Raw genomic sequence first — 23,195 nt, 5'->3', positions numbered from 1 at the left:
GAAATCATCACGGGCACTGTGCCCTATGTATAATTCCAGGAATCTGTGTGTGTCCCCGAAATCATCACGGGCACTGTGCCCTATGTATAATTCCAGGAATCTGTGTGTGTCCCCGAAATCATCACGGGCACTGTGCCCTATGTATAATTCCAGGAATCTGTGTGTGCCACCAATTGTATCACGGACACTATGCACTATCTATAGTTCAAGGAATCTGTATTTGTGTGTTTCACTGACATCTTAATCACTGACTGCATCACAGGCACTTAACACTAGTTTGACTTGAGAGCCCTGCTACCCGCTATCCTTACAACTATGCTAATATCAATACCACTTTAGGCACAGTAAATTTCCTAAATTAATGCACAATAAGTGAAATGTTGCAAAGCAAGCTTTGTTTACGCAAAGCATCTTTTTATGCAACTATTTCACTGCAGGAGAAACAAATATTCAACAAAATCTCAGTATTTTCTTTTATTATTAGTGTGCAGAGCATGTAAGAAACTATTATGACGATAACTGAATAATCTTCACTCACAAATGAGTACATAATCGTGTTAATTAGAACCACCAGTTTGATAAATAATTTCAGTTCCATCTCATACACACACATCAAATTATTTAATTTAAAAACAAGTTCATTCAAATACATGAGCTGTCAAGGAACGCAAGAGGCAAAGTCCTCACTCCAATTAAAGCCCAGGCTAATAACTTATCCATGTGCTCTCTGTTTCATTCTTTTTAACAAAACAAATGTTACCAAATTCACTCAATCCTCATCACTACAACCTTCCCCCAGTTGTGTTTGCTATTTAGTGTGTTGTTGAATGTTAATGAAAAATAACTTACAGCACCTACTCCTGGTAGGTGTACTAGATATTGAGTGAGATCCTACAGATAAGGGTTAAGGCTAAGGGTTTAATAATTACTTTATCTAATTCATTGATCGCTGAAATTTGCGGGTTGTAATATTTGTATCCAAAAACAGATAACTAAACAGCAGTTTCCTTTGAAATATTAAACATATAATTTTTCTTCTCAATCACAGTTTATATTATTTTGACAATGTCCTGTAAAATGTAAGGCTTTGTGTCTCTGAAACATAAAGGTAAGCCTAACATATCAACATTTGCAACATTTACATAATTAACTGCATCAGTGTAAAATAACAGCTTTTTCTGGTTATGGAGAATAGGGCTGAAGAAAACTATTATGACAGAATTGGCCCCAAAAGTAAATGAATCAAGGCTAAATGTTCGTGTTTATTAAACATTTGGAGATTCTTCACATTCATGTAAATTCCTAGAACCATTCTCTGTCACAATCCTAATCAAACACAACAAAGTTCTGAGCAAGTGCTTTTGACTATCAATGTTTTCTTTGTCAACTAAACATTCTGGAAGTTTGAGAGACAAATTTGTCTCTCAAACTTCCAGAATGTATCTCTCTCTTATCCACTGCAATTTATTTTTCAAAATGGCAATAAATGAAATGATTTAATCAAATCTGTCCAGATTATGCATACCATTTTATATGTCATCAGTTTTCCTTTTTAATTGACAATGGATTTGGTCAATACAAGCACAGATTTGACTTTCAAAGATGGGATGACATTAAAGTCTTAGGGGGTTCTTTGGTATACCAACAGGCTTGAGGAACAATAACTTAAACTTCTATATGCTGACAGGTGCCGATGAGACTGAGCTAGCCCTAGACTCTCGCGTTTTGCGTGTAGGTATAGTAATAACACAGCATGAGATGCCAACTGTAGCCTCTGGCAACTCGTCATCCTCAGTCCATTCATTGAGATCTGGGTTGTACACCTGGATGCACTTCTTGTACTTCTTCTCAATTTCGTTCCATCCTCCCATGAGGTAGATCTTGTTCTCCAGGGTGATGGCACCAGCTGTGCTAACCCCCGTGTGCAGGGGGGCAGAGTAGCTCCACTGCCCGCTCTGAGGGTTGTAACATTCGACTGCTAAGACATCCACCCTCTCACCACGCCCGCCCAGCTGGCTGCCACCAATGACATAGGCTCTGTCTCCTATTGTGACTGAAGAGTGCCAGCCTCTCGGGGTGCTCAAGCTGTTCTTATCCTGCCAGCTGTCAGTGGAAGGGTCATAACAACACACAGCCCTTGAATAGGCATTGTTGATGTAACCACCAGTTACTAAGATTTTGCCATCGACGACAGAGCTGGCATGACAGCACCTAGGGATCTCCATGGGTGCTTTCATCTGCCATTGGTTGGATGATGGCACATAGCATTCCACGGAGGCCTGGCAGCCGTCGGAGTTGCGGCCTCCGACAGCAAACAGGAGGCCATTGAAAGTGTTGAGACTGAAGTGGGTGCGCTTCTGGATCATGTTGTTCAAATGGATCCAAGTGTTGAATCGTGGATCATACCTTTATGAGACAAGGATATGTTTCAAAGATCTATATTGCATTGCATGTATTTCAAAACATAATAATGGCTCTTGATTTTTATGTAGTGTGAAGATGTAGTGAGTGTGCATTTGTGTGCGTGTAAGAGGGAGTGAATGAAAGAGAGAACATCAAGTTAGTTTGGTAGAGAAGGAGTGAGAGTGAATGGATGAGTGCAAACCCTCACCTGCAGAAGTTGCTGACAGCATGTTTAGCCTGGTTCCTTGCATCATTCTGGTCTTCTCCTCCAGCCACATAGAGGAAGCCATCCAAAACTGCCACACACTGATTAAAGCTCTTAGCTGGCATGTCTGTCAATTTATTCCACACATTGTCTTCATCTCTGTAGAGCACCTCTTTGCTAAGAGACTTCTCTGTCAAGGCAGGTCGTCCACCTACTGTCACCAGCACCCGGAGACCTCCACGCACCTTTGTCCTGCGAGACTGGAGGATATTCTGCTGGAATGGCAACAGGTGGTAATTCATGGCGTCAACCAGCAGACGATGGCATTCAGGGTCTTGCATCATCCTGGGAACACTCTGGACATGGTTAACCAGGTCCTGGGCCGAGATGGTACCAAAGCGGATGTGAGTCAAGAGATCTGCAGCATACTTCAGCCTCTTCTCATCAAAGTCTAGCCACTTCATGGCAATCTGGAAGGCAGTGATCTCGGAGGGCAGCTGCAAGGAGTCGTCTGTGAGGAAGTCACTGATATGTTCGTAGGTCAGCTTCAGGAACTGCTCCATCTCTGAAAACTCGATGAAGTTCTCGCGCATGTACTTCTGAGCGGAAATCTTGGTTTCTTTGAGGTTGTAGGTGTCAGCAATGTTGGCCACATACATGCAGTTCTCCACGCTCAGCTCCTGCATGAGGAAGTCGCTGCACATCTTCACCAGGGTGTTGATCTGTAACAACAGAGCCGCCGCAATGGTGCTGCCGATACCATACAAAGACAGGGTCATCTGACCCGAGTAGGCATATGTGATGACTGTGGCAAGGCCTACAGGTGAAAGATCGTTGAGATCTATCGTTGTGAGGGATGAATCCTTCTTCAACATGTTGTGAATGTACTCGCTGCAAGAGGCCATGACCACTTTGTGGACATCGAAGGACTTTGACTTAGTAGCTACGGTAAGATCACAAAGGAAGCTGTCCTGTCGCATGTTGCTCAAACCCTGTAAGAGGTTAGGAGCATACACAGGGTCGGTAACTTCCGTAGAGATGCAGCTGAAGCCATTTCCTCCCTCCAGAAGGGCATTCAGTCCATTCATCTTGTTGATCGGGCTGTCTTCCACCATAATTGTCATTTCAGTTAAATCTCCTTTATTCTTTTTAGTGGACTTGTTCTTTTTGGGTGCCATGGCTGCAGCAATGGGACACAGCCCAGACCTACTGAACATACAAATAAAACAGGTCAGAGAGAAAGAGAGCACGATATAATACAATAATGCTACAGTATATTATGCCCAAACCTAACGTAACAAAAAGGTTATAGAATCTTACATGTATCTTACATTTCAATGTAATATTTAATCAAAAAAGTGTGGTTAAATTAGTTATTGGTATCTTCTTGCTGAACGTATGTCTTTTTTCTGTCCTGACCTTCCATGGAATAATTAAGTTAATTGTTATTTATTAATAATAATAATAATTAACACTAACTGAAAAGGCGAACACAAAGGCAAGACCAAAGTAACAGTGAATTTCAGAATACATATATTGGGAGACGATCTTAAACTAAGTTCAATAAGCTGCAGCTTTAATGCCTTACACTTCTAAACCATATGCTCCATATTTTAATGGCACCACAACATGGACAATTTATCACGCCTTATTGTGAACGTTTACAGAGTAGATCCACACAGTTTATTCATAACAGGTTAATTCGATATGGAAATAGCGTTGCTGTGACCCATAAATGTGGTGATGCTGGAGCAAGTCAGCGCTTCAACATTCCTTTCTCTGCATCTGTCACAATTTATCAGTAGCAGGTCCAGGAATAGCAGCTCATGATAGCTCACGAATTGCGTTCCTTTTATAGACGTTTGAAAGCAGGACTCGGCCTTGTGTCCTCTGGCTATTATCGTTAAATGTGAATACTATTTTAAAGAAGTATTCGCCTCAGAACAATAATTGCAAAATTCACATTTAAATTCTCCCACAAAATATTTTTGAATAGGTACAATAACGTTTTACAATGAACATTTTAAGGATCGGAGGCCTCGCGGAGACCTTCTACACCATTTGGCTTAAAATGCAAATAGCTTAGAATGAATGACTTTTGAAAAGCCGATGGTAAGCCTTCTTCTGTAGACCAATAACTAAAGGCCTTTCTCACAGTATAGGCTTATTTGGCTCGAGGAACATGATTCACCTTATTGATATTAGGTTTCTGAACATACACATCAATTGTTGCATATGTAAACACATAAACATACACATTGAGTAAATGTACTCACCAGAGAGATGATGAAGTTGGGGAGTAAATGACTTGCACCTCTAGACAGTGTGCGGGGGAGAGAGAGCGACAGTCGTCAACAGTTCCAAAAGGCAGATCAATTAACTCCTCCTCTGGGGTGCGCAATGGATCCTATTGCGCAACACAACACAACTTTCCGGGGTGTAAGTGAGGGGCGTCAAGTCTATGCATGCAACAATGATCCATTTAACATGAGAGCATGTGGATTTGTAGCAGCTATATTGTTCCTCTCTAATACAATTTCCACTCATCTGGGGCGATGGCCCTTTAAACAACTAATAGACACGCCCATTATAAATTGACTCATGGTTGTTAACTTGCGCGTTTGGATCTGCAGGTGGCTAGATACACGTGAACAGCCGTAATGGCCACCTCTGATGTGTCGAAGAAAGTGTTGCGGTTAAAACTTAAGCTCACAGAATCGACAGAATCAAAGACGGTATTTTCATGCAGATACTGAAGTTGTCTCTCCCACTCTAATTAGGCAATTGTACAAATACAATGCTTAGTTAATTGGTTAATAAGTGACTGTAGCTTGGAAACAATTTAAGTAACGATCATAAAAGCAAAAATATGAATAGGTGTCTTTGAATGATGGAACAAACTTGTTTTTGTGCAATTGCTAAAGTTAGCAACTGCTAGTGCATTTACCCAACAGCTATCTCTTTGAGAATTAGAGTAAGCTAAATGCTACTCTACAGTGTTTATTCCTGTTGGGCGTTAAGTGTCCACCATACTGTTTCCTATACCTGTTTTGGTACATCTGTTAAGTCAAATTTGCTCGAAGATAATGTAGAAAGAAGCCAATAGATTGCCAGTACTGATTGTACTTGTCTACAGGACCTACACTTCACATTACTAATTTTAAAGTAGAATTGCGAAGCAGTAGTCATTGCAGAGTAGATCTGATTACGACCATGGATACTCCCACTCCAGAGTTGCAGTGCATGGCTGTAGTGCTAGCAAAATGGCAGCATGAAAGGTGTCAGAATGAATACTTGTATCTAGAAATGTGCTCTGCTACTGCCTAACTCCAGTCTAGAGGGGGGCAGAGTTTAGAGGTGGGTGTGCTTGTGCTAAAATTAAACACTCAGTTGTTCAACTTGTGGCTGCCGTCCATCAAGGCAACCATGAACATTGAGTTTTGACATGTAAAGGTTTCTGGTCAGGGTAACTTTGTGTAGAGATTATTATTATCATTATTGCAAAATGGTTAAAGCTCTGTTGAGCTGTTTTCTTTAGGCAAGATAGGAAAAACCTGCTTCACACTGACTTCTCTTCCATCTTCTGAGAGCAGCTTGTACCCATGTGAAACCAGAATTGGCGCTGCCCATTTATAGTTCATAGTAAACGGAGCTGTCTAGATGGGTGGGGGTACTCATATACATAGCTTCTACTCTGTGCACAATCAGCAATTCTGGCTTTCTAATGACACAAGCATTGCCATATTTGGCATGTCTATTCATATGACCACAGGCCATTTTACATTCAATGTTATTTAAATGTAATGTGAATTCATGAATGTTTATATCAAAATGGGAGAAAAAACCCAAGCTATGTAGATTTACCAATTTATTGTCAATGGTCCTAATTCACTATACCCTTGTTAACAGGTCCTGGAAACTTTAAACAAACTACAGGAACTAGACATCACCATAGATGTTCTTGCAGTAAGTTTACCCATGTGTTTTTGATTTGTGTTAATAAGTTGTATCAGTGAGTTATCTGCAAGTTGTCAACTGATTTGTACATGTGTTCATCTTCTACCTGGTTAGGAAACTGGCATTGGCAAAGCTGTGAACTCTTTTCGTAAGCATGGAGATGCTGGCGAGGTTGCCAAGTCACTTGTGAGGCACTGGAAGAAACTAGTCCCCAAAGAATCTCAGAGGTATGTCTGACTAGATACTCCATTTAAATGATTTTGATCTATTCATTTTGTGATTGAGTTGGTTGATCTGGGTTTTTTTTAGGGTTCCTCCGGTAAGACAATAGGTGGCGCTACAGGCCACGCCCGAATATGTCCATTTTCAAAGTGATGCCATTTTCAGGCCAAAAGTCCCCGAATTCGATACTCTGATTAAATAAAAAGTTAATATGAAGACTCTTGACAATGTTTAGTACACAAATCTGAGAAATTGTTGAATGTAAAAATGAAAGGTAGATTCATTGTGAATATTTGAAATATGAATTCTTGGCTAAGGGCCCCTTCATATGACTGCCAAATTCTCACTGATACATGCATGCCCCTGACACACACACACAAGCTTGGTGCGACGCACACGCATCCCAAGCCTTCTGGCTGCCCTGACCAAGCCCCACCCCCCCATCAGAGACAGTTGGTGACAGAGAGGTGCAGACCATAATGATATCCATATCATACATAGTCATGCATTAAGAGTATAGTAACAAATAGAGACTAAATGTGTAAATGGATGTTGAAACTCAGTGGTCTGAGTTGGCGAATGTAAGTTTAGGCCTTTTAAACCTCTAGATAAAAAATAAAATGAAAAATCTGATTTGATTGGAACTCTCTTTTATACATTTATAGTTGGATTTGACATTTAACAGACATTTAATTCATTTAGCAAGTTCTTAACTCAAACAACAATAACACAGTACATATGGTGTACAAAATTGCAGTCAGATTTGGCGAGATTGCTAGCTTGGATGTTATCTTTACATATATACAGCGCCCTTGGGTACCCAGCATGCAGTGCGGCATGCCAAAAAAGGGAAAGTTGTGGAAAATAGTTGGGTTGGAAAAGCGGTGCGGGAAATTTCAGTTGTTATCTTAGTTCAGTTAAATGTGTGTAATGTTATTGTTTGTTAGTTAAGATAGTCCTGTTTGTCACCCTGATTGTGCATGCTGTGTAGTTTAATCGGACCAGAGTAATGATGATTTATTGTTTTGAGTCTGCTGTACTCTCACCAGTTACACTCGCAAACAGCTGAACATGCACTCTGTCCTAGCCCAGTTGATAAAATGACTCTTGTCACTTGTGTATTGCCCGAGTTTCCGGAATGCCATAATCTCAGGCGGGGGTTTTTCGCGTCCGCCGTTTTCTAGCCAAATCAAGCTACTTTGAAAACAGTGTCGAGGTTGGCAGGTTTTTGGCCTACTTCTAAACCTCATGCACCCATAATGTCGGCAGCATGGATTTTTCTCCACAGCGACAATTTGTGAAGAATTTCAAAAAATAACTTAAAATCAGCCATTGCTCCAATTGTCTTGAAATGTTGTGTACATGATACATGTCTGTATCATGTCAATTTTGAAATAGTTTGAAATGTTGAGGAGGAACCCGCCATTGCTGCCTCCAGCTATATTTCATATTGTTTCTGTGTTTCTCCAGCCACACAGAGGATGGTGCAACTTCACAGACCAAACATTTCAAAACTGCAAAGAGCCAAATCAATTCAGCGGAGGGATGTGTAAAAACTGAGGACCACAATGAACTAGATTTAAAGCAGAAATGTTCAGAAATGGATGACAAAGATTACGTAACTTATGAGGACCAGTTAAAACCAGAGGAGAAAAAGAAAGACCTTTTGGCGAGAGATGAACCACAAGAGATAGACAGAAAGCTGGAGGCAGAGAAAAAGGGTAAAGAAGAGATGGAGAGAAATAAGAAAAAGGGGGAAGAGAGAAAGAGGGAGAGAGAGGAAATAAAGGCAGAGGTAGAGAAAATGGATGTTAGTCAAGAAAATGAAAGGAAGTCACCTGAATTAAAGAAGCATTTTAAATGTGAACGTGAAAGAAGGGAGAATCTGAATAAAAAAGTAGAGAGACGAGAGAAGAAAGGATACGTCCCTTTGAAGATGCATCATAACCATGGTATGGATTCTGAGAATGATGACTTTCTACAATCAAAGAATGATCACAAGAAAAGCAGGCCTGTGTCCAACGAAGGTCCTAAAACTAATTCAGATATATGCAAAGGGAATGGGACAAAGAGAGTCTCTGGTAAGAAACCTCAGTCATGTCCAACATCCTTTTCTAGAGAAACTAAATCAGAATGTGATGGCAACCGAACACTGTTCAATATTGATAGTCTCCAAGTTAACAAAAAAGCTGAGAATGAAGCAGCTTTGTTGGCAGGCGTTCATAAGAGGGGGCCATGTGAAGGGAAGCAAAAATGCATTAAAACCAAAGATCAGACAGCACACAAGAAAAACTCTAAGAATCTCAAAAGTACGAAAGTGTTCAATGATACAGAAAAGGACCTTGAACTGCCCTCTATGTCTTTTGAGTCCTGTCTGAGTTATGACTTCAAAGCACCCAAGAGGAAAAAAAGATCTGGGCACAGTGAAAAGCCAGCAAAAAAACATAATACCTGTGAGAAAGAAGAGGGACCAGTTAAGGTACCGACCATGAAGTTATCTAATGTGTTTGAGGGGAAAAAACTGTACAAACGGTACACACAAATACAGTACATTTGGATGATTTTCTGTTAGTTTTTTTTCCACCTTGTTTCCACTGATTCATAATATTATTTTTTTTTAAGGGTAAGACGGGATCAGTGATGGACTTACTCAATGTTCCTTTGCCAGCATTTCTACCAGAGTGTGATGAGCTCTCAAATTTCCAGTACATAACCGTGAAAGGTTAGTATGGATTAATACAATATTCTTTGTGTGTTGTGTGGTCTTTCTTGGCATGACTGTGAATATCTCATTCCAGAGGAGGAGAGAACATCCAGAGCCTCTGATGTCCCACAGGAGGCTACTATATTTACGGGCCAAAGGCTGAATAAGAAGATGCAGGTCTACTCTGGAGTCAAGACCACCTTCCTCCCATCCATGATGACCCTGTACCAACAATGCATCCGTGCACTACAGAACAACATTGACTGTGAGTGGGCTATGGGAAAATACCTTCTCATTCAAGGTTGAGATTGCTAACGGAACTAAGTAGACCCTGTGTGGTGTCGTCTTCTCAGTGCTCTATGAGATAGGAGGGGTCCCATTTGAAATTCTTCAGCCGGTGTTGGAGCGATGCACACCCTACCAGCTGCAACGTATTGAGGAATGCAACCCAGTAAGAACCCAGCCCAGATACATATAACATTTTCACGTGGATCACTATATTCTAGGTGATGGCTATAACTTAGGGGCAGAGAATAGGGACATGTCCTTACCAATGTGAAGAGCCAATTGAAATGTCTCCACCAATAATTGGTGGCAGAGCAGGGCAAGTGTTGGCATATAGCATATAGGGTGTTAAAACAAGTTTGTCCCCACCAATGTTCAAAACAAACCTATCATCATGGTCATGGCTAATGTTTATTGATGGGTTTGGAAATCCCCCAGGCTATAACTCATTGGTGGTTCTGCTGTTCCCAGGTCTATGTTGGACTGACTGAACTCCTATGGGAGAGGCACTGTCGGAGGGACTTCAGGAACGCCCAGCTAGAGGAGTACGAGTCCTGGAGAGAGATGCACCTTAGACTGTCTGAGGAGAGAGAGAGGAAACTGCAGCAACTGACAAAGACCATAGTCTCTGCTCATTCTGGGAAACCGAAAGGTGTGCTTCGTTCTAGGGCTGAAACGATTTTTCGACGTTATCGACAACATCGACAATAAAAAATTGACTACAAATATTTCTGTTGTCGACAAGTCGTTTAATCTAATATGACCTGTTTTAAGGGCCGGCAATAATGCGATTTGATCAGTGTGGCGCTGTAGCGCTAGACTGTTACACCTGGGACACACTGGCTGCGAAGCGCCCTGAAGCGCCGCAAAGTACCACGATCGACTACAAATGGCGCGAGGCTGTTCACACTAGACGCGCATTTCTCCTCGCCGGTCACCAAGCCTTTCACTTCCTCTGAGCTTTCCTCTTTCACATGTAAAGCTGACATGGTACATAAACATAGAATGGGATTTATTCACCATGAAAGTTTGCATAGACAAGGAATTTGCTTTGGCAGGAAGGTGCATACAATAAACATATAGGAACCTAAAATTTAAATATGTGGACTATCTATACTAAGGGTACATAAACTAGCAGTACTAAGTGGAATTAGAATTAAATTAAATATACAATAAACTAAAATATAAGTTGCCGTGATTTACAATATAAAAATACAAATATTACAAAAAATACAAATGTACAAGATACAATTTTGTAATGCAGTGCAAAAAGCAGTGTGTTTTAGGCAGGAAGTCATTAGAGTCGAAGTTGAAGAGGCCAATAGCGGAAGGGAAGAAACGGCTGTTGCTCCCAACAGCCGTCGCAACAGCATTGTTGTTGGCGTAGTCTGTAAAATACGTGCTGTGGGTCATACAACTCTATGTAGGCCTAGGCTACTTCTCAACTTCAATGATTAACTTTGTCGTCAATCTTCCCAAATGTCTCAGTTGGTTTGTGATGTAGCCACTCCTCTGCTTGAGTATATGCCAGCTTGTCTATCTCGCTCTTAAACACACTGTTTAAAAACAACTGATTAATATGTTGGCTTGACAGTCAATGCATCATCCATAAGGGTTTTTTATTTTAAATTGTTTACATTTTTAGAATTGATCGGATATAGTTTTGGTTGGCCGTTTTTTACCAGCGTAGTGAAGTTGGGTGTTAAGTGATAGACTATAGCCTACAACTAACGTAGTAAAATCTTAATAACCTGTTTGTTTATCAAGAATGTATCATATAATATGGTGTATTTTATCATCCTGCAGCCAATTTCGCAAGCGGCTCCAGAAAAAATTTGACCAGCTGCCGAAAAGATCGCTGCAGAGCGTGAGCCATTCGCGGCGCTTCACAGTGCTTCGCAACCAGTGTGTCCCAAGCTTAACACTCCCGTATGCAATTCTATAGAAGACGACACGACACGAAAGCCAAACTAGCAGAGTTTGGGAAAGTTTGACAAAACGTAAAAAAAAAAAATGTTGCTGTGTGTGTAACAGTGTCTTAACACCGTGTCCTAACTGGACGGGACGCGAGCGACGTGACGCGAGCGACGGGACGCGAGCGACGGGACGCGAGCGACGGGGGGGGGCTTACGTGTGAATCAAGCTATTTGTGTGTGGATCGCAAAAGAGCGAAAAGAATGTCTCAATTACGTAATTGGAAGAAGGATTGAACGCGTGTATTGGGCGATCCACAAATGCAGATTCAACACTTCACAAGCAGAATTGTAGATTTACAAGTGACAGACCATGAGAAATGCACACACGAAATGTTAAGTATTTTAAGAAATTACAAATGATACATTTATGAATAGACATCTATGTGTACAAATCATAGCACATTTATGTTTATGCAACTTACAAATCACGAATAAGATTTTGTTTTTGTGGATCGCAAAACACATTTGTAAATCATGGAACATTTGTGGATCATGGTACTTGCAGTTAGGAATAATTTTGAGACATATCCCTCTCCATACAGATCAGCCAATTAGGGCAAACGGGCTGTGGCAACAATAGCCCGTACCTATGCATGTCCCTGTATTGGAGTGCGGGAGAGCCGATCGTGACGCGTCCGGGCGCGTCCAGGCAATTCGCAGCCAGTGTTAGGCTGTCACTCATAATTCCCGCCTTTGAGTTGAAGCCACGCCTACGAAAAATCTGGGCCAAAAGTCTGAAACTGAAAAACAGATCTGAAACTGAAAAAAACCGATATACAAAAAAATAGTATTTGAAGCCGTAAAAAACAAAAAATTGTCTGAAAATGTGAAAATATAAAAGTGAAAAATGAAAATTTATAATTTATTCAAAATAATTCCAGAATGTAATCGAAATTTTATTCAACCTGAAAAAAAATTGGTACACTTATTTTTTGTTTGAATACATGGTTTTATTTTTTCAAGTTTTAGACCAAAACTTACATTTTCAATGTCAAGCTTTTAGATTTAGATATAGATTTTTCTTTCGAATTAACAAAACATTTGGCCCTGATTTTAGCTCCATATAGGCTCCAGATAAATCGGCGATTGGCTAATGTTTCCTTTTGTGCTCATGCCCCGTTCATACCCGCCAACACAGTTCCAGGCAACTTTTCTTGACGTAAGCGAATAAATGGGGTGCTAGTGCCATTTTGGATTGGTTTCAAATTGAACAAAATCTGCTAAAGTTCTTCTATGAAAAAGCTAGTAGTATGAGCCAGGTTCGAGAATAAAAAATAGTTTAGATAGGTGAGATAGTTTGATATGTTGACTTGAGTTAATAGAATAAAATCGACCAGACGAGCTGTGTGCCTAATTGGAAATGCAATACCACCAACATTCACTTTGCCTCAAGCTGAGGAGCGAGGGGTTGGGGCATTTAAAGCGGAAACATCCCGGCACAAGAGGACACGTACAACTAGCCAGGATAGCCGTTGATAGTGATACCAGTTGATAAAAATTGGCTAGTTGTATGTGTCCTCTCGTATATCACACACAGGCCTACTAACAACGTAGCAACATGTCCAAAGACAGCGGTTAGACAGTACTATTTGTACGACCATTTTAACAACACCCTGAAATTCTGAGTACAACTGGAATGCACGTAATGTAAAATCTTTTTATTTTTTATTTACTTTTACGTTAATGCATTAAATTGATAATTTGGTTTGCCGAGATGAAAGCAATCTAGCATAGGAGTCGATACTTTTGATAATCTTAACACGTATCATATAAGGTATGAGGACATTTTGTGAATATTTTTTTTAATAGTTTATCCAAAAATAAAATTTTCTTTATTTTGTTCCATATTCATATGACATACAAAATGAGATATTGGGCAGAATGCTGCATCAGTCAGTCAATTACTTGATACAGTTAATTAAATGGTGAATGACAATGTCTTGATGATTAATCATTCTAATAAGTGTTAGATTAGTCTACTATAAAAAATAATTGTTTGTTGCAGCCCTACTTCGTACCATTTATGTACTTCCATCGCGCTGTGCTTTATGCATTTTAACTGTCACTAATAGAGTTCTGCTAAGAATGTTGTGCTTTGGCTGTAACCCCACAAATAGTAATTCCTTGTTGAATATCAGAAACAAAAGTTCAGTACGTATTGTCTTTCAAACCAATATCCTTTTGGAAATTGTCTTTACTAAACCCTGTTCCATAGATGGTGAACGATCAAGACTTTTACCAATTGGTTTTCTGTCCTCTGAGCAAGAAGGCCCATAAATCCTGTCATAGTCCTGACCATCTGTTCCCAGGCCGTTTGAGTCCTATGAATAGATTCAAAGTGAGACTGGTTACGGGGTTAAATGTGAAACCATATCAACCCATTACTGACGTCTGACCATCCAGAGTTAGACACTTGACTGATTCTGACTGCCTAAATCTGGCCTGAGGCACTGTTAAAAATCGACCACCTCAGTACAATTACACTGGATTCCAAGTGTTAACATGGTGTTGATCTCCCAACCACTTTACTGATTTTAAACACAGATATTCTCAGTTAAGATCCTACTTAGTTTGAAATACACTAATGAAAACCCTGAACGTAATCAGGAAACAAAAAAATGTGTGTTTGCTGATTTATTTTCCTTCAGGACGTCAGGTGAAGCTGGCATTCATCAATTCTATTGCCAAGCCACCCAGAAATGTCCGTATTCAGCAGGAGATCTATGGAACCGCTCATCCCTTGCAGCAGCCTCATCCTCTGGACAGACCCAGGTTGGTTCTGACAACAGATATATTTATTTAAAGGGTATTCATTAGGCTATATTGTTTGACTGAACATGTACTCATGCGGGTTGTATAACATAGTGGGGCATTTTCATAACATTCCCTCATGAGATGAACTTTCCAAATATTATAGTAAAAAAATTAGAAGTTGTACCATGCGTAGAAATAAATAAATGAAAGTAGATCATATAAAACGGTGAACATACAAACACTAAATCATAAACTTGTAAGACACTACTGCAAAAACTCACGTTCAACATTTACTCAAAATGTGTGCAGTGCCATTTTGAAATGATCTACTGATTTCCAGAACCGGGTAAACAGGTCAGGATGGCTCAGGAATGCTGAAGTGCAATACACAATCAACACATCAACACAATAATTATCTTTAGTTGATTAGTATAGTTTGTTGCTAGATTTGTTGATGTGATATCGGTGGTGTGAATGTTTGGATCTCTCTTCTCAAACAAACAAAAAGTGATATGGCTGTAACTAGGAAGTGCTATAACCCGTCACTGATGGGGTAATATTGGGTTAAATGCCTTTCGCATGAGGTTAGGTTAGAGCAGGGATCAGGGCAAAGTGCAGGGTAAACTGGTTTAATTCTGGTCGGAGATGGAGCGTGTGTCCCAGAGTTCATGTTGTTAATAGACCACTGGTAGTGTACACAAGCCTTCCCAGGCCTTATGTCCTTTCAGCCAAGTGTAACAAATTAATTTTACAAAATAGTGATTTGGTTATTAACAGGATTGATCTCTTATTAGAAAGACAATTGTTCAACATCAAAGCTTGTGTACAATGTTTTTGTACACAATATATATATATATATATATATATATATATATACATATATAATATATTAAGAAGCAAAATAAATAGAATCATGTACTGTGTGTGCGTGCGTGTATGTATGTTTGGTTCTGTTTATATCATAGACTTTATAAAGATGGACGACGCGTCTCCGCTTCCTCCCACTGTACAAAAATGAAGCCAAAATATCCCAGATACGGGTGCTGTCATCTTGCGCTGGTGATGTTATTTTGGAGCCAGAGTATGCGCAGTTGTGACCGGGTGGTGAAGCCGTTGTATCGAGGTCCCACCCATATACTCGCCCGACATGATCACAAGCACACACTAACCCCTTTTTATATTGTCAAATAGCTCATTATTAACAAACTGATCAGAAAAATTAGCTCCTGAACAGACATCAGCGTGATAAGAACTACCTATAATGACAGAAACCATCTTTGGGGGAAAAAGATTTAGACGTGCACTTAGATTTTTTTGTTTGGCTCATGTTGTTTGGCATCCACTAACATGGAAGGGGCGGGACTTGACATACATTTACATTTATTCAACAAGACCCTCAGTAAGTGACAGTGTTCCTGTCACTTAAGTGTTCCTGGAGGAAATAAACCAACATCGGATCCAACAAATCTTTCTTAAGTACCGTTGTACTCCCGGAACAAGTGCGTCTTAAGCCTTTTCTTGAAGGTAGGGAGACAGTCAGTATCTCTGATGGAGGTGGGGAGATGATTCCACCATTGGGGGGCCAGACAGGAGAAGAGCTTGGGTTGGGAGCGGGCGCTCTTGAGAGGTGGGACCACTAGACGGTTGTCAGAAGAAGACCGTAGACAAGTGCATGGACTAGCGTAACCTAGACTAACCTATACTGCAGCCAGCCACCAGGGGGAGATCGAGATGTTTTGTCTTCACTTTTGCGGAGCTGTCATGCTGTCCATTCTCTATTCAGTCTTTGGTTTATATACACTGTACGGCTTACTGTCTTTCTCTCACAGTCCCAAAGCTCAAGACAACAGACCCAGACCCAGCTATGCAGAACCAGCCAAACCTTCGACCACAGCTTCTGGGCCTAGTCAAGCACCAGACTCAAAAAGAGGAAGTAAGAAGAACCAATAAAAACAATGCCTTTGTTGCACGAAATAAAATGGTTAGGGTTAAACTCCTCAATTACATATTTGTTAATGTACTGTACTTGCTATCAGCAAGGCACACTATTGTTATCTCACATAGCCTACACATTATTTATTATCATACCTATGCTAACTCGTCCCACAGTTTTTGCACTACGTAGACATGAAGGGTGTCAATGTGCGTCTTGATCCCGATGGCTATGCAAATATTTTGTAGAAGGTTCTGTAAAATGGTTTAGGATTATTAATTTATTTTGTGGCGTAAAGTAGGCTACATACAGAAAAGTACAACCGGAGCCAGCTAGACACTGCTTGCAGATGACGTCACAAACTGGTGCATGTTACAGCAACAATGGCTGTTTATCAATCCACGTTTTTCTCCGTTCTTGTGTTCTTGCGAACTCGTTTTATGTCATCTTTCATTGCCCAAGTACATTTCCAATCCAAAGAACACAAGTCACCAAGAACGGCAAAAATAACCGGAAGTGTTCTTGATCCACCCCTTTTATCGAGGATGCATCGGTTGGTGACTTGGCCAGCCAGAACGCATCTGATTTCCCAGAAGTCATTGCAAGAACACGCATTAGTGATGAAGTTCGGATCATTTTCAACAAATCTTTTTTTCAAGTCATTCGTTCATTTCAAGGGGGGATTGCTCAACATTTTATAGCCAATTCCCTGGCCTAAATACGTCCACTGCAAACATTTATCATATTCTCATGTATATGTTAGTGCATGTAAACCAGCAGATACTATTTTAAAAGACAAATTCCTGTATTAAAATAATGCATCATGACAGTTTGTATGATTTGAAATGGTCACACTAGCATTTAATTATCACGGCAAACAATTACACTGCACTGAACTGTAAGTAAAGTACAAAAAAGTTAAAATAACAAAACCTGTAATTATTAGGCCTACTTGTGAACAAATCTCATTCACGTCTTACTATACTAAACCTAGCAATCACGCGAAAGTGAATGAGGTAAACAAATCCTCTCTGTTTCCTCTTCTGAGCCTATGCAGGTCACGTGAAAAATTATCCAAAGACTTGTACCCGAAAACCCAGTCGGAAATTAACAAATCATTTCAGTTTCCTCTAGCTACCAGAACGGAGCCTATGCAGGTCACGTGTGAAATTATCTCACTCGTTACTCCCGAGTCATACAAATGATTCGTTCAAAATGAACCAATCGTTCACAAACGACATCACTAACGCACTTCTCAAATCGTTCTACGTCCTCGTCCAGTCTTGCAAGATCGTTCGAACGCAAGTACGTTCTTGGCGTTCTTCGGATTGATAAACAGCCAATGCATCGATGCGGTTTAGTGGCGCTATTTAATCTGGTGTAGTGAAGTGGAGTGAAAGGTAAACTGGACCTATCACACGCGTTTTTAGAAAAGGGGAGCTAGCAAACCCATTGTTTCCTATGGTACAGCGTGCCTAACGCTTGAGTGCTTCACGTTTTTCTGGTGCTTATTAGACTTGCATAAAAGTTCAAATATTCTCAATTTTTCAGCAGAAGGCACAGAATCGCCCAACTCATCAATGTCAAGGCTCCGTCACACCATAACGTTCTGGTTAACGTTCTCTGAAAGTTCTAATCGTTCAATTTCAAGCGTTCTAGGGCAAGGTAGACACATCTGGCGTGTGACTAACATGTGACTATAACGCATGACTAGCGTGGGACTGACGCATGAGGAGCGTGTAACAGTGACCAAGTAAGACACCCCTGAAAACTATTAGCGTGTGACGACGTGTCACTGGGTCGCGACGACGTGTGACGAAAGCAAACGATGAAAACGACGTTTGCTTTCGCAAACGATGAATAACAACCAAGTAACGCTAGGGTAACGACTGACTAACGATAGCCAAACGCGTGCAACGTTAGTCAAACGTCCACAAACGTTCTTCAACGTTATCCAGCGTTTAAAATTAAACGTTGAAGAACGCTGGTTTCCATGAGAACTTTTGTGCATGTTCAAAACTATTTTTTTTGGACCAGCGTTCTCCGACGATCACCGACGATTACCGACGATTGCCAGCGTCACCAGTGTCCACACAACGCTCTTCTGGCGCTATACCAGCGCTATACCAGCGACCATGGACGATTACCAACGTTTCCTCTAACGTCATAGAACGTTGACCAGAACGTTATGGTGTGACGGGGCCTTCACAGGTTGCGCACGTATGGAAAGCCATATGTGCCCAAACATGGAAATTAGAGTTCACGTTTAAACAACATATTTTTTACGACTTAAGATGTTTAAAATTAGATGCTACTACATTTGTCTGAGGGGAAACCGGATAACAATCATTCAGAGAAAAAAAACTAATCCCCACTCAACCTATCTTATTCGAATTAAGGTTAAGAAATATTATTTACAGTGACATTAACAACTATTTTTTGTAAGCTACTTGTTACCTATTGAGAAAAAAAAGCTTGTATACATTATCATATTCACATTTAGATTGTTATGGATTTACCCGCACAATTTGATCTCCCCGACACACATGGACGGTCCCCAATAATATTAAATAACGTGCTATAAGAAACATGATAGCTAGGTAAGAGCCAACATGATCACAAAGTAGGCATGTCCATGATAACGATGTTTGTTGTTATAATTTATTGAATTTAGCAACAACAGCAACACTAGCTAAATCAATTGCAGATATCAGAACAGACCTACCTGCAGTCTCTGAGTGTTTTATGTATTAATTACTTTGTCTTTGCATCGTACCAGCTGAGTAACAGAATGCAACCGTCTGTGATCTGACGTAGATAGGTCGCTGTGACGTAGATCGGTCAGGTTTTGGCTCCGCCTATACAAAACCTGAGCTGAAAACGGAAGAGAAACTGTTCAACGGTCCAACTCCACATTTCAGTGTGACAAAGTTTTCGCGCTTTGCACATGCTTTCAGGAACTCATTTCACACGTATATAATGTTCTGAGAAGCAAATCATGTAATTTGCTTTACATGATATTTAAACTTGTCATGTCATAATAGACTGCTTTGTCTAAAATGCACATGCAATGTATAGAATTGCCTTTTGTAAACTGCGCATGCGTTGTATAAAATTGTCTTTGTTTCCAAGACTGCAGCGAGATGAGTCTCGGATAGGGTGGTATCTCACATGTAGCAAGCTGTTTCCTGCAATATCAACACCCAGTATTTTCATCAGTCTTGGCTAGCTATGGAGGTAGCATAAATACTTACCTGGCCTTACCTTTTAAACAAGAATCCACAAACATATGTTATAGCACTTTTCAATCTATGCAATCTTAATAATAAATATAGAAGTAGAAATTGTACTTTCTAGTTGATAATGCAACACACTGGCCGTTATGTTGATTCTAGAACACTGATATTTGAAGCTAGGCTAGATTACCCAAAGATCTCTCCTCTTTACTCCTCTGCCATGTTGTGAATGCAGCTGTCATAACCCAGAATCTGTCAGTACAGTATTTTGTATGCATCCTTAATATACTACAGATTTACAATTACCCATCACCTGTTCAAGGTTTTTTGGGTATGGAGGAGTAGTCGTAGCAGTAGTAGAACACTTTCATCACTTCTGAGAGGCAATAACAATATAATCTATAACAGACATCATAGATATCAATAATAAAATTTGAGGTAGTATGATGTGGATATCAAGAAAGAATGGGGAGGCAAACTCTTTTAAAATCAGCCTTCCTAAATCCGTCTTGTATCTCAATCATGAACAGTGAAGTTTCTAACATTGTTTTATTATTTCCATTTTGAGGAGTTGCTCCTATGATGGCGAAATCCTTGAAAGCCTTTAAGAAGCTGGGACGAAGATGATTGCCCTGAGGCAAGATGGACCAGGAAATGGTTATGTCAAAGGGTACTTTCTTGATAGATTTCTTGTTATTTCTTGTGAAACAAACTCTTTAAGTACTAATGCTGATGTTTGTGCTTAAACGTGTGTGCTTATCAAACACCCAGTGAACTACACTATTAAACATGATAAAATGAAACATTTTGGTCTTTACTTCTATTTAGGTGGCACATTGATTCCAGTTGGCATTTGTATACTCATCATTTTGTCTACTGTTGTCTAGGTTTAAGCTCCTCCTGGTGGTCATGAAAACAATTGTGCCTTCAGCCACCCAGGCCCAAAGGTGTCAAAAAGGTCATGTTTAATTGTATACATTATTTGAGTGCCAGCAACACTATTGGCCAATGCGGCTGTAGTTCCTCTTTCCTGTAAAATGTAAGAAGCTCCTCCGTCATTACACACAACATTGATACAACACTATTGGGCAAGGGGGCCATGGTCCCTCTTCTGTAAAATCTATGGAACTCTACAGTGTCATCCCAAGCACTCAAATTGGACATTAAATGCAATGGCACGATGAAGGAAGAAAAAAAGGGATGATATGTAGTTTCTGAGATTTGAAACATGGAAGAACCTTTAAATACTTTGAGGAAGTTATTGGAGCTAGCCTGGGTACATGTTGATCTACCAAAGTATTTTTTTTCTTTCAATTATGTCCACTAATGGGCAGAATTTGATATTTCCACTATTTAATAAAACACTGTCTTGGAAAAAGAATATGAAGAAATTGATAGCAGGGGGAATGTTTTTAAAGATGTATCATAGCCACAATTCACTTGGTATTACATACCATTATGTCCTTTTAGACATGTAATAAAGAAACCACTTCTCCCGAGAGACACAAGAGGTCACTAAGAGGTTGCATGAGAAGCAAAATATTTTCTGCTCGAATTCAGAGCATTGAACAGGAAAGGATTTAAATCTGCCACACACACCCAGACTCGAACAATCTCACTCACTTCGGCTCTTCTGGTGTCATTAATCTCCTTTTTTTACATTGAGCGGTAATGACTGTTTTCTGTCTGTTTGCCCTTCCGTTTGTTATTGTGAAACAGGGCTTACACAGAGAAACCACCACTGATAGTATACAGGTTTCTGTTGCCAACTGTTCTATATAGTCATCACTTCAAGCAGTAATTACATATTTAACTGTTGTTTAGAGAAGTGTGAGAAAAGGCAATGCATCTCTCTTATGCAGCAAGCAGGTGATTATCATACATTTATTGTGTAGTACCGGATGTAAGGAAAGAGAAAAACCTCAAAAAGTAGTGTAAATGTTTCATTTAAAGGTTGGACTGATTTAAAGGTTTATTATAGCTATGTAACCTTGCAGAGTCAACACATGGTTAGGTATACAGTCACTGTTGAGTTTTGGAGACAGCTGGGATCCAAACTTTGCAGTTCAGATTAGGTTGTGCAGACCAGTCCAAGACTAAGGAGCGGAAGGAACGGCAGGCAGATTTTTACGTTACGCAATCCCAAAATGCTGTAGTCTTATTCAAACTCCTCCTGGCATATTGTAGTCGACTCTTGATGTTCTTTGTGGGCTGCACAGTAACCTGTTGTTCTAAGTTGCTAAGGGCCCTTGATGAAATGTTGGGATTTCTTCCACGGCCAGGCATGTTTACAGCTGTTCCTTAAGTTTTAAACGTTCTTATAATGCTCCCAATGGTGTCTCTTGGCATATTAAATGTTTTGGACATCTTATACCCAAGGCCCTTCAGGTGTGATGAAATTATCTCCTCTCAGCTTTTGTGGAAACTCTTGTCTTTCAATTGATTACAACTCACCTTGAATACCTTCATGGGTGGGGTTTATATATGCATCACAGTTGAAGCAAATGAAGGATCATTAAAGAGTTCCCAAAGGCTGAATTATATTTCAACTCCACTTTAGGCCATAAAAACAAAATATACTGTCACACAAATACTGCATCATGCATTTTCTGTGTTGATTTTATGTATCACTCAACTCATAAAGAAGTCATCCGATTCAGAATCTTGTTGTTTTAAAAAAACATCAAACATTTATAAATAATTTAAGTCTTTGGGGAGTTGAATATTTCTGGTACACAATAACATGCATCATTGGAATAGCAAAGCTAATTTTAAATCCAGTAGGGAGCAGATAGTCAAACATTGTTGGTGCTTTTTGTGTCTAGTTGAACAAACGGCATCAGCAGAGCAAATGGATCATAAACGGATGATCATAAGGGTTTCTCATGCTCTCTGTTATCTCTTTCTGCCCACTCCTTTGACACCTGTAGGTGTGTGCGTGCGTGCGTGAACTTGAATTGTAAGGGAAATTATTTTTGTTCTAACAAAGTTCTCATTTAATACATCCTCAACACGAATACATGGAAAATAATGTTTTTTAGTAAGCTGTTTTGAAAGATTGGTTCTCTGGTCTCTACATGTATGGTGGTGTCCTTTCACTGCAACTGAAGCATTTTCTGAGTAGCTTGGTTTCCCGCACACACACACAACTAAAACTGTTGTTACACAGTGTTGTGGGGGATATTGCCTGAGTGTTGGTGGAGTGGTGCCCAGGCCTGTTGTAAGGTTAGAACTGGAACCAGCCATGTGTGGAGCTGCCGACAATATAAACCCACACCCAGGTCATTGTGGGTGGCTGTAGAAGAATGATGACAGCCCTAGAGGACTTGAAAATACCAGACAGAGAAAGTTCAAGAGAAACTTTTTTTTTTACTGTGGCAGGGAGGTGCAAAACACTAAACATATACAGATCTTAAATTAAGTAAAAGTACAAAAGTTTAACTATTTCTAAGAACTAAACAATCTAAGAATACAACAATTTAAATATAAAATAAAATATATATAAAAATAAGAATAGAAT

The 23,195-nt window shown here is 39.9% G+C and overlaps 2 protein-coding genes across 4 annotated transcripts; one reads left to right on the top strand and one right to left on the bottom strand.

Annotated features, from left to right (window-relative positions):
• Window positions 1-606: 606 nt before the first annotated feature.
• Window positions 607-5,042, bottom strand: klhl31 (kelch-like family member 31). Of its 2 annotated transcripts, none has more exons than XM_062463274.1 (3): window positions 4,885-5,042; window positions 2,612-3,817; window positions 607-2,406 (listed from the first exon to the last, which is right to left on the bottom strand). In XM_062463274.1, the coding sequence occupies exons 2-3, from the start codon at window positions 3,784-3,786 to the stop codon at window positions 1,674-1,676; spliced, it is 1,908 nt and encodes a 635-aa protein (XP_062319258.1). In that variant the 5' UTR covers window positions 3,787-3,817; window positions 4,885-5,042; the 3' UTR covers window positions 607-1,673. The 2 variants fall into 2 exon arrangements, with proteins under 2 accessions (XP_062319258.1, XP_062319260.1); XM_062463276.1 differs by having other exon boundaries at window positions 2,612-3,814; window positions 4,885-5,026.
• Window positions 5,043-5,190: 148 nt separating this feature from the next.
• Window positions 5,191-20,472, top strand: eloal (elongin A, like). Of its 2 annotated transcripts, XM_062463272.1 has the most exons (11): window positions 5,191-5,343; window positions 6,518-6,574; window positions 6,680-6,792; window positions 8,258-9,266; window positions 9,410-9,509; window positions 9,586-9,756; window positions 9,845-9,942; window positions 10,248-10,428; window positions 14,401-14,524; window positions 16,336-16,439; window positions 20,244-20,472. In XM_062463272.1, exons 1-11 carry the CDS (start codon window positions 5,269-5,271, stop codon window positions 20,300-20,302), a joined length of 2,091 nt encoding a protein of 696 aa, XP_062319256.1. In that variant the 5' UTR covers window positions 5,191-5,268; the 3' UTR covers window positions 20,303-20,472. The 2 variants fall into 2 exon arrangements, with proteins under 2 accessions (XP_062319256.1, XP_062319257.1); XM_062463273.1 differs by lacking the exon at window positions 16,336-16,439.
• The last annotated feature ends 2,723 nt before the right edge of the window (window positions 20,473-23,195 follow it).

This window comes from Osmerus eperlanus, chromosome 6 (genome assembly GCF_963692335.1).
Source record: "Osmerus eperlanus chromosome 6, fOsmEpe2.1, whole genome shotgun sequence".
NCBI lineage: Eukaryota > Metazoa > Chordata > Actinopteri > Osmeriformes > Osmeridae > Osmerus > Osmerus eperlanus.
Note: the sequence above shows the minus strand (reverse complement) of the source record. Positions and strands in the feature narration are given on the sequence as shown.